An 11,869-nucleotide genomic window follows, 5' to 3' on the forward strand; every position below is an offset into this window, starting at 1 on the left:
CATGAGGACATTCAAGCAGTCCTAGAGAGATGCCCACCTGGTGGTGAACTGAGGCCAGCTGCCAACAGTCATGTGGATGAACCATCCTGGGAGTGGATCCTCCAGCTTCAGTCAAGTTTTCAGCTGACGTCATGAGATGACCCTCATGAGACTATACACAAGAGCTACCCAGTTAAGCCACACCCAAATACCGGACCCACAGAAACTAGGAGGTACTATTTGTGGTTTTAAGATGATCCATCTTGGGGTGATTTGTTACATAGTGATAGAGAATTAATATGAAAAGGACCAGAAGAGCGTGAGTTCGCGACAAGGAAACGAACCATGTTTCAAGGAGAGAGGACAACTGCGTCAAATGTAGAATGGTCGAATGTCTCATATCTGGATGACAATAAAGCCTATATATTGATTCGGAATTTCATTCAGATAGCTTGATTGTGGAAAACAAAAACAAGCAAAACCCCACCATAGTTGGTTTAAGAAAACTGAGAAGGATCTTTCTTTTGAAGGACTTCATTACAAACATGTTTTGGAAGTCGGTGATACCTCTCAACAACAATAGATAAAGGTCTTACTGTACTCCCCTGGTCTATCAGTGACCTTCTCGTCTGGACATACTAGCCTGTCATTACTAGCCTGTAAGTCTGCCGAGGATAGAGAAACCTGCCCATTCGCATCTGGAGTGTTAGATACGCTGCGGGTGCTCGTACAAGAAAACCCGGGACTGAAGCAAAAGCTTCTTATGAAATCAAAGACTCGAAAAATAGTTTACAGAAAACAATCACACACCACCATCTCATTTTTATGTTGCAATTTATATATTAAAAGTACTTTCACCACATCTTATTTTACGATCACAACAAACCCTGTGAGGTAGGGAGGTGGGTTTAGAGAAAGGGCAAATAGTCATTCCCATTTCCCAAATGAGGAATCTGAGGCCTAAAGAGGCTTCAGTTACTTGGTTAAGGCCACACAAAATATTCACGGTTGCAGGTCTTCTGGTATCAGATTGAGCACTTTTCCCAAAACACCCAGGCGCCGTTCACCAGGGAGTATTCATCTTCCCGACCAACTCTAACGTAACCGTCCACAGCAATCGATCCTCTTCTCAAGGGTGGAACACTGCCCTTTCTGCAGCTGGAATCACAGAATGGGTAAAGATTCGCTGTCTTCTTTCCACTTTGGTTCTTAGCAACAGTACAACCTGAACTCTTCCACGGCAGTCCCCGGGGGCGGCTAGACAATGCGGCCATTGTTCAAAACACTGCTCCCTGGAAGCTGCCTTCAGAGAACCCAAATTCTTCCCAGTGAGAAAACCAGTCTGTTAGTTTAGAGTTACGCTTCACTTTTTAATTACAAATGGCATCATTAGCTTGATCATCATCCTTAATCATCAGATTTTTAGCTCTTTCCTAAACTTCAATCTCAGAGACCAAAACTTTATACAAAGATGAGGATATTCAAACACACTTGTTACAGACTCTGAGAGCATATTGCGAAGGCATTCCAGAAAGATTAGTAGCAACAGCACCCTCTGAACGGAATACCCCAAGGAAGAAAAGCCTCATTGGGAATGTACAGTAACAATATTAAGAAAAATAATGGCTTAGGTGTGTGGGTGGCACTTTATATGCCTCGTCGAATTTAATCCTCAAAAGAATCCTATGAGAGAAGATAAAGGTCTACCTGTTTAAACATCAAACACTACCATGTGGTCACACAGGTTTAATGGTTTTATAAGAGAAAAGGTGAAAAGGAATCCCCAAAACTGACACTGTGAAGAGTCAGTGCCTCCCCTGCAACAGCCATCTCTCCTCAGAGGGTTGGTCTGAGGGATCTGGCACAATTTGGTGTTTTTCACACATTTTCAAGGGCTGTTAGTGGCTTTTTTTTTTTTTTTTTTTGAGGAAGATTAGCCCTTAGCTAACATCTGCCGCCAATCCTCCTCCTTTTGCTGAGGAAGACTGGCCCTGAGCTAACATCTGTGCCCATCTTCCTCTACTCTATATGTGGGACGCCTACCACAGCATGGCTTGACAAGCGGTGCGTAGGTCTGCGCCTGGGATCTGAACTGGCGAACCCCAGGCTGCCAAAGCAGAACGTGCACACTTAAACCACTGCGCCACCGGGCCGGCCCCAAGGCCTGTTAGTGTTTCGCCATTCCTGTATCAATGTGGGTTTTAGTCCACTTTAAGCAGATGCAAAGTCTATGGAATGGAAATAAGTACAGTTTTAGGTTCTGAGAAATTCAAGTAAGATAATTCCAATCTAAGTTTAGCTCCATGGCTCCCAAATGACTTAGACTGTGCCCTCTAGAGCAGGACACAAGAACCCAAATTCCCAATTTATCTTTGCCTCTTTTTTCTCCCATCAGGATTAGTACAAAGAGGTAAGAAATGAAGACTTAGTCCAAGAACCTATTCTTAAACAGCAATCTAAAGAGCCAAAATTTGGCATCAGATATCTATCTTTTAAAACCCATGTTTCTTGAAAACCATCCAAACCAATGTGATCAGCTCCTTATTTTTAGCTCCTCCTTCACAGTGACAGAATCACAGAAGAAGACAGCCGTGTGAGAAGTGCTACAACCAAGAGTGAGACCAATAGCCCAACCCAAACAAGAGCCTCAGAGTCACCATTCCCAGGACTTCTGCCATGACCACGGGCTTTAAACCACTCCACCACTTCCTGGAGGTCAAACGGCTGAGCCTCATAACCTAGCTCCTTCTTGGCCTTCTCCAGGCTAAAGTAGTGTGTGACGCCAGTTTTGTACACTTCAGTGCAGGTGAGGAAGGGCTGGAAGTTGTAGAGTCGACCCACGATGAAGTGGGCCATCTCCGTTAGGAACGCAAAGCAGTAGATGAGGGTCAACGGCAGGCGGACGGATGGGAAGGGGTAGCCCAGGCCCTCAACCAAAGGCCGGAGGAACTCAAAGTTGTTCACAGGCCTGCCATCTGAGATGAAGTAGGGCTGTCCAGAGGCAATGTGGCCTTTGTCAGCTTTCAGGGCCTCTGAGGCCAGAATGTGAGCCTGCACCAAGTTATCCACATGGACAAATTCAACCAGGCTCTTGGGATCCCCAAACACAAACTTGAACAGGCCCCTCTCAATGTAGCTCACTATCCTGGGGAGGTGCCTTTGTTCTCCAGGCCCGTAGATGCCAGCCGGCCTTAGAGCACAGGTTCTCAAGACACGATTGCTTCCTTCCAGGACCGTCCCATTGGCCTCCAGCACCTTCTTCTCTGCGATAGATTTGGTCCGAGAGTAATGATCAGGATGGAGGTGAAGAGGTAGGTAAGGCAGAGATTCATCTCCGTTTCTGATAACTTGACCTCCGAAGATGACATTGAAAGTGCTGGTGTAAACTAATCTTGGGACCCCCCTCCTCCTGCAAGCCTGGAGCACGTTGTCTGTGCCCCCCACATTGACTTCTTCAATCAACTTTCGATCCAGTTGCTCCTTCCCTGACATACCATACGAAGCAACGTGGAACACACAAGTGACATCCTCCCCCTTGAAGGCTCTCTCTATGTCAGAGAGGTGGCGAATGTCTCCATGTATGAACTTGATTCCTTCTGGAATGGTCTGAGTAGGGCTCTTGATGTCAAACAGAATCACATGGATTCCCTTCTGGTTCAAAGCACAGCCCAGGCTGAGAGGAGAAAGAAAAACACTTAAATCAAATCACTACTGAGCTATGCCTAGGAAAGGTGCTTAAAATAATTTACCAATCAATGTGGGGCAGATCCAAGTTTTCTTGGTTTATCCTGACTCCTCAATTTACATGTTCATTGGTGCAAGTCTTACTTATGCAAATATTAAAAAATGAGAATCCTCACATCTACTTAAATTAACATGAGAGAGGCTTTATCTTCAAAGACATGGCATCTAGATGTTACATTTTTCCCCCTCACTTCTAGGACCCACCATCTATTCTTTGAAATATTCATGAATGACAACATAACTGTGAAAGAATAGCTATTATTTTAAATTCTTTTTGGTGACATGAATAATCTCCCCTCCCCAAGTTGACGGCTCTATAGAGAATTTTTCTTAAAGTGGAATATATCTGTGGTTCTGAATTTCAATATCCGAGCATTGGGCCCCACAGTTGATTTCTGGTTTAACATTATACAAACAAGTAAGTGTCTATCTTGTATTAACATCAGAATTGAAAGCTATACTGTTTTCAGCAACTACCAGTAAAATAATTCCATGGGCATATCTTATAGATGCACTGACCGGAAACCAAAATAGCCACCTCCTCCGGTAATGAGGACAGTTTCCTTCGGAGATTTTTGGGAGTCCATATGTGGCAGTCAAAAGATCACTGGACCTGCAAGAAAGAAGTATGCAATACTGTTACTGATCCCTCTGAGTCTACCGCTGCTTCTAAAAAGTTGAGCTGATAATAAGCTCACAGGCTTATGAAGACTGAATGGGATAGTGTATACATATGCCCAATAAAATGCCCGACACAGTACAGGTGCTCCATGGATGTCATTGTTCAAATTTCCTTTTCTTCAAGCTCTAGAGTTTGGGGATTCAATGATTCCATTACATTCCCCCATACCATGATTAGGTCTCCCAAAAGCACGAGGTTACAAAAAAGTCTGACAAGTTCTTCTGGATAACCGTACTAAGCAGATCAGATGGCCAGATAAGCTAATCAGATGACTCATGCACAAATCAGCGGTGTGACGTGTGAAGACAAGATTCAGTAAGTGACTGTCTCAGTGGCCTGAGAGTATATGGAAGAGAAGAGTGAGACATATCAGGAAAAACTGGGCAAAACGGTGTGGAGAATGGTTGATGGATTCCAACAGTTTGACTAAGCAATTGTCACAGTTGTGTTTATAAGAAAATTCATCAAGAATGAACACACCAGCATCCTTTAATATGCCTAACAGTGACCTTATGATTCTATTACTTTCTGCATGCAGAACACTCCCATTTGGATTTGGAGTACCCATAAAACCAAATGTAGTCAATTCTAGTATTTGACATAATCACATGACTTTGTTACAGATGCTGTTTCCAAACGCAGGAGATGTTAGCCACCGACATTTCAATCCAGACTTCTTACCTTCACCTCTATGACCTGCCATCTCCCTCTCTGTCTTCACCTCACACTCCTCCTCCATCCGTCCTCTACCCTCCAACTACTGGACATTCCTTCCTTTCCTTAAAGATGCTGAGCTCATTCGTGCCTTGAGACCAAAGCATGCTTCCTGTTTTGCCTCAGTGGGAAACTGCTCCATCAGGTCTTTGCCTGGCTGCATCTTTCTCAATATTTAGGTCTGCTCAAATGTCATTTCCTCACCTCACAGAGGTTCTCTGATCACTCAGTGCAAAAGAGCTCCCCCTTACCTTAAATGCTGCTTTGTTCTCTTTGTGGCACATTTCACTACCTAAAATTATTTGTCTATTTTTTTTACGATTGATCTCCTTCCAAGAGACCTGAGACCTTCTGCTTTTTTTCACTGGTGTGTCCCTACCAGAACCCAGAACACGGCAGATACTCCACAAGTATCTGCTGAATTTATGGATGATTTTGAACACTGTGAAATATATCTCATTTAGTAAAATTATGATGGGCACAAATTATGCAGGGCCCCGCATTGTCTAAACGTCATTGGTGTGTATGCCAATGAACACTGCCATTTTAATTAAACTTATCTCCTAGAAAGTCCTGGGTTATGGAATGAAAATGACATAAAGCTCAGTGAGACAACGTTCCTGCATTCTGGAGGGTATGACGGAGGAGAGAGGCTATCTCAAATATCTAAAGCACCAGGCAAAAGGGAGAAAACAACAGTGCTTTATAATGTCGGTGTAAACAAGGTGCTGTGCGAACACCGAGGTGGGGTGGGGAGAAATTGATTCTGAAGGGCAGATCAGCAAAGACTTCCCTGAGGAGTGAGCATTAGAGCTGAATCAGGACAATGGGAGGATGTGGGCAGGCTGAGATGAGGTGGAGGGTTACCACAGGCTGACGGAGCATCAGAAATGAGTGGAAGAGCATCAGGGAAGGAAGGCTGTGTTGGGCAACTAGCGTGGCGAGTCTGCTGCGGCTGGAGTGCCACCTGAAGCCCAAGGGAGTACCGGGGGATATAGGGGGGTAGGACAGCCTGGGGTCAGCTCGGAGACAGCTTCAAGTCCACTTTGGGGGAGTTTGCATTCTATTCTGTAGACAAGAGAAAGCGTTTGTAGGTTTACAGCAAGGACGCGCTCACTGTGGTCCTTGCTAAAGATCAAGCTTCCTGGAGGAGGGAGAGGCTGGAAACGGAAGAGTCTGGGTAAGGGGGATGGGGAGCTGAGCTGGAGGGCTATCAGGCAGGACGAGATGCCAGGGTGCTCAGCTGAAATTACGATGAGAGCTGGCACGTACTCAATGAGGTGACAGCGGACAGCATCCAGGTGAAGTCTGAGGAAGGTGATGTCATTAACCGAAAGAGCACACACGGGTTTCAGAAATATTCTGTCTGCTTAATAGAGTTTTGATTAATAGGATGCCAGATAACAAAATTTAAGATATTCTTATTATCTCCACAAGAATTCCACTGTAAGGGATTCAGAAAATGGACAAACCTTCAAAGAGTCCAATTAAGAAAACTCCAACAGAAATTCTTCTTCATCTCTAATATCCTTTGTTTCTAAAATTGCACATTCCAGTCCAGTCATGAGACCACAGGTCAATCATGGCTCATGTGCACATTAATCACGCCGGGAATGTACAAGTTCAAATTATTAATGCTTCAGGGTACCTGCCAGGCCTATTCATGCGACTCCTCATTACCTTCCAACAGACTCCAGAACGATCTGAGGTAAGAGCTTGCTTAACTGACCTGATTAGGAGGGTCAGACAAGAAAGGTGGCAATGAGTAAGGAAAAACTAATCATTTAGCGAGACAAACAGCACTGGTAAAACCTTCGTAGACTACCAGCCATTAATGGTATTACCCAGGAACCACTCCCTCCCTTCCTGGCTCCCGACATCAATAAGCGCAGAAAAATCACAGCAAACACATTTCCCGGAAAACCGCAAGAAATTTCCATGAACGCTAGGCCAGAGGGGAGAGAAAGAGGATACACGGTTTTCCTTCAACCAGCTCCCACATTTTTACAGACTTTACGGCTTCTGTTTTATTAATTAATTTCCATCTGATTCCTTCCAGGGCTGGGCACTCAGACCAGCGTTTATAATCGCAATAGCTTTAAGGCTTCCAAAACGTGGCTTTGTTCAGTAATTGCTTTCCTCTGGGGAGGGTTGGGGAGGGGGTAGTACCATCTCACCTGAGCAGTCGTTTTAGCAGACATAGGTTAAAGTTGAGTATATGATCAAGAAAAAGGAACCTTAATTACAAACAGGAAAAAATGAAATTTAAAATCTGCCTGACCTCTTGATAATACTAAGATAAAGTGAGGGCAATAAAGTTGACATCTCACAGGGAAGTTCTGAGAAGAAAGTCATAAAAATGAGGAGGAGTACTTTAGATTTACAAAGACCTAATTAAATGCTAAGGATCAATAATAAGAACCTTAGATTATGCACAGTTCCTTCATCCCACGAGTTCAAGATGACGATGCTACGACCTCCCTGGTATTATAATGTAATATACAAATCCAGGTGCCCCTAGAGTATGGAACAGAGAGGAGAATTGAAGACTGCTGTCATAAAAACAAAAATTTACTGTATGTACTTTAAGGAAAAGACAAATATCTCTAGGTAGTTTAACCTATGATAGCATTATTTTCTTATTTAAAGATTGGCTCTGAGCTAACATTGTTGCCAATCTTCTTTTTTGTTTTTTTTCCTTTTTTCTTCTTCTCTCCAAAGCCCCTCAGTACACAGTTGGATATTCTAGCTGTAGGTCCTTCTGGTTCTGCTATGTGGGACAGCTCGATGAATGGTATTAGGTCTGCACCCAGGACCCAAACTGGCAAAACCCTGGGCTGCTGAAGCAGAGCACACGAACTTAACTGCTTGGGCACGGGGCCGGCCCCTGACGGTGTGTTTTAAATCACTGCCCCAAGTACTGACTAGAGGCAAAAGGTAGCTGTGTTCTGACCGGATGGACATTGAGGCTAGAGGGCTGAGAAATGGTGTTGTTCAAATTCCACGCGTGATCTGAAAACTATTTGTGTTTAACAAAGAGCAGTCAAAGTAATAAAGATGAAGTGGTTAGAGATGATAAAGAGAGGAACTCTGATACAGGTAAAAGGGATGCAAGGTGTAAAGCCAAACACATTTCTGAAGAAAATTAACTATGGGCATAGCATCAAGTGGGAAGTTGACATACTCAAACATAGAGGCCTTTGCACACACTCTTCTGAATATAATCAAGGTGCCAGTGATACCGACCCTGATATCAGTTTCCCCACATTAAACCCAGCATATATGAGGTTAAAACCAAAACACTCATTCCCTGCTTACTCTCTGGCTTCCTAGCTCCAGAATCCACTATCCTCCATGGAGACAGACACCGCCAAGGGACAAGCACCTGGATTATCTTCTCCCCGCGAAGAGATATAGGCTGGTGGGAAAGCTGCTGACCAGCAAGGTCATAGGCTCCCTCCTCTCTGCAAGTGTCTCAAGGCCAAAGACAGGCTGGTGGGAAAGCTCCGACCAGCAGGGCCATACGCTCCCCTGCCCCCACCTAAAACCCCAAATAAAAACCCTTCCTTTTAGCTTTTCAAGGAGTTTGGGATTTGAGCATTAGCTGCCCTCTCTCCTTGCTCAGCGCTGTGCAAAAATAAAATTCCTACTTTCTTCCTCCACACCCGGTGTCAGAGACTGGCTTGCTGCACAACGAGTGAGCGAACTCACTTCAGGTTCGGTAAAGCCAGGGCAGCTAATGCTCATCAGCTCAGGTGTATCAAATCTGGTCCAGCTGTTCACTCAAACTCCTTCTACCCACATATTTGTTGCACAAAAGATCCTCACAATTCTTCATGATGCTTATGACAAAAGTAATTAAATAATTTTATAATTGCCTTTCCCATCTGCTTCCCAAACTACACTCCATATGAGCAGAGGCCGTTTCCCCAGGAGTATCTGCAGGGCCAAGGAGTATCTGGCAGATCGTGGACTCAATAAACATAAAGGGAATGAGCACTCTGCAACCTCTTCAAACGCCCCTTTCTGCCGTGTTGGCAAGGAGCACCACACTCGTGCTTCCTCTCCTCTCCAGGCCGGCGTGTCTGCCACTTCAACCCTGCAAAGCAGCATCAGCTGCCATTTATTAAGCACTTACTGTGTGCCAGGCATTGCGCTAGGCCCTTTCCATGAATTATTCTCCCTGATGCTCCTAACGACTCTCCGAGACGATACTTACTATTAGCACAGCTAGTGAATGGTAGAGCAGAGATGTGTACCCACTGGAACCCAGGTCTGTCTGACTCCCCAGCTTATGTCTCAACCACAACAGGCACCCGGGGCTGTGCAGAGTCCATCACCTGGAGCAGCAACCCTATGGTGACCTGAGTCCTATGGGGGCTTTCAGAGCTAACATATTCTGCAACCTCCTAGGGCCCCTCCAATTACTGGAGGGCCACGGAGGAGGTGCCCCCTCTCCTCCCACGAGGCAGGGGTAGCAAGGATGCAAGATTAAGCTTCCTAGGTTAGAAATAAGAAAATGTGGGTCCTGGACGTGCTACTCTCACCAATTCCTTGTGCCCTTCTGGGCAAGTCTCTGAACCTCTCTGATCCTGTTTCCTCCTCACTAATATGAAAATAACAACTATGGCTACATTTATGATTTAATATGGGCTAAGTGCTCTAAAGGCTTTAAAGGTTTACCACTGAAGCCTCAGGACGATCTTCTGGGGTAGTTATTATTAGCCTCAGCTTTTCAGATATGAGAAAAAAGGCTCAGAGATGAAGAAACTTGCCCATGTATATATCCAAAGTAAATAAAGTCACTGTCTCAAAAATATGTCTATCTGTGCCCCCACATTCATTGCAGCATTAGTCACAATAGCCAAGGCATGAAAACAACCTAAGTGTTCATTAACGGATTAATGGATAAAGAATATGTGGCATACAGTACCTATACAATGGAATATTCCTCAGCCATAAAAAAGGAAATCCTGCCATTTTTGACAAAATGAACAGAACTTGTGGGTATTATGCTAAGTGAAATAAGTCACACAGAGAAAGACAAATATTATATGATCTCACTTATATGTAGAATCTAAAAAAAGCTGAACTCATAGAAACAGAAGGGTGGTTACCAGGGGCTGGGAGGTGGGGGAAATGAGATGTTGGTCAAAGGACACAAATTTCCAGTTATAAGACAGAATCATTTCTGGGAATCTAATACACAGCACGGTGACTACAGTTAACAATAACCTTGACAGTTGCTAAAAGAAAAAATCTTTAAAGTTCTCATCACACACAAAAGTTCTAATTATGTGAGGTAGGGAGATGTTAACTAAACTTCCTGTGGGTATGTCACATATATACGGACATCACATCATCATCGTACACCTTAAAATTACATGTTATAATGCCAATTATATCTCAATAAAGCTGGAAGAAAAAAATTGAAAAGAAAAAAGAAAAAGAAGAAAGAGACTGGCTCCTGGCTCCTGCAGGTCGTGAGTGGCTGCTCAGCACCCAGGGCTCGAAGCCAGGTCTGCAGGACCCGCCAGCTGGGTTGGGACAATGCAGGTTGTTGACTTACCACTTTGACAATTTCCGTCACAACTGGAACTTCTGGTACCATTACTCACCCATTATGTTTTATTTAAATCTACCCACCATTTTACAAGAACCACGTTCATTTTAAGTGCCAACCTTACCTTGCCACCTTAAATGGGAAACCAGAATCATTTGTCACAGACAAGGTAACCTTCCCAAAAGGTGGGGTGGTGACAAGAGATATGGGTCAGTCTAACGAGTTACAGGTGCCTGTCGAAAGCTGTGAGCTTGGGGCCTGCTGTCTTTTAATAAAGAGAAAAAGGGAATCAGAGGCCAGGCAGCGTTTGAGGCTTTCGCGACATTCTGGGAAGCCACGCCGAGCCCGGCTCCTTGGAATCCGAAAGAAGTGAACAGGGGAGGATGTCCCCGCCACCCGCGCAGGGGACCACCGGCCGCTGGGCTCGTCCCACCGCGGCGGCCACCCCCGCAGCTGCACTGGGCTCGCCCTCGGCCGCCCCCGACGAGTGATCGCGGCAGCCAGCCAAGCCCGGGTCCCCGCAGGGGGTCTCCCCTCCTATCCCGGGCAAACTCACGGCGACGGCGACGGCGGCGGCCGGCTCAGACCTCAGCACCCCGCCCCGCCCCGCCCCGCCCCCGCTCGGCGCCCGAGTTCTCGGACCGGCCTCCCCAACATCTGGGCCTCCCCAGCATCTGGGCCTCTCTAGGAAGCCCGGAGGTCTAGGCATGTCTATGATGTGCAGGTTCCTCGTCCACCCTCACCTGTGCTGAGGCGGAAGGTTCATTCTCCCCCACGTGCTCGCCCCATGTGTTTCAGCTTCGCGAGTGACCTTTCGGGGTCTACTCCCACTGCTATTCCCAGATATTGGTCTATCTGCCATTAGACTTCCACCTCTGCCTTTGCGTACTCCCCGTGCTGGGCACAGACAGTGCCTCATAAATAGGAGGGGCTCAGCTCCATCAGTGTTGCCTGAATGGATGGATGGATGGATGGATGGATGGGTGGGTGGGTGGATGGATGGATAGATGGATGATGAATGGATGATGGATGGATAGATGGATGGATAATGGATGCATGGATAATGGATGAGGCTCCATCAGACTCCTGAATATTCACTCTCCATGTATTTTTTAAAGTCTCTATTTATCTCTGAGTTTCCACGTTTATGTGTGTCCATATGTCTTCCTGTGCCCCTGATTTTCCCT

General features: G+C 45.5%; 1 protein-coding gene across 4 annotated transcripts; it reads right to left on the reverse strand.

Annotated features, from left to right (window-relative positions):
- Positions 1-2,042: 2,042 nt before the first annotated feature.
- SDR42E1 (short chain dehydrogenase/reductase family 42E, member 1) lies at positions 2,043-11,275 on the reverse strand. Of its 4 annotated transcripts, none has more exons than XM_046682400.1 (3): positions 11,239-11,275; positions 4,243-4,336; positions 2,043-3,652 (listed from the first exon to the last, which is right to left on the reverse strand). In XM_046682400.1, exons 2-3 carry the CDS (start codon positions 4,308-4,310, stop codon positions 2,539-2,541), a joined length of 1,182 nt encoding a protein of 393 aa, XP_046538356.1. In that variant the 5' UTR covers positions 4,311-4,336; positions 11,239-11,275; the 3' UTR covers positions 2,043-2,538. The 4 variants fall into 4 exon arrangements, with proteins under 4 accessions (XP_046538356.1, XP_046538358.1, XP_046538359.1 ...); XM_046682402.1 differs by lacking the exon at positions 11,239-11,275 and adding an exon at positions 10,807-11,124; XM_046682403.1 differs by lacking the exon at positions 11,239-11,275 and adding an exon at positions 7,542-7,789.
- Between the last annotated feature and the right edge of the window lie 594 nt (positions 11,276-11,869).

This window comes from Equus quagga, chromosome 13 (genome assembly GCF_021613505.1).
Source record: "Equus quagga isolate Etosha38 chromosome 13, UCLA_HA_Equagga_1.0, whole genome shotgun sequence".
In the NCBI taxonomy this organism is placed as follows: Eukaryota; Metazoa; Chordata; class Mammalia; order Perissodactyla; family Equidae; genus Equus; species Equus quagga.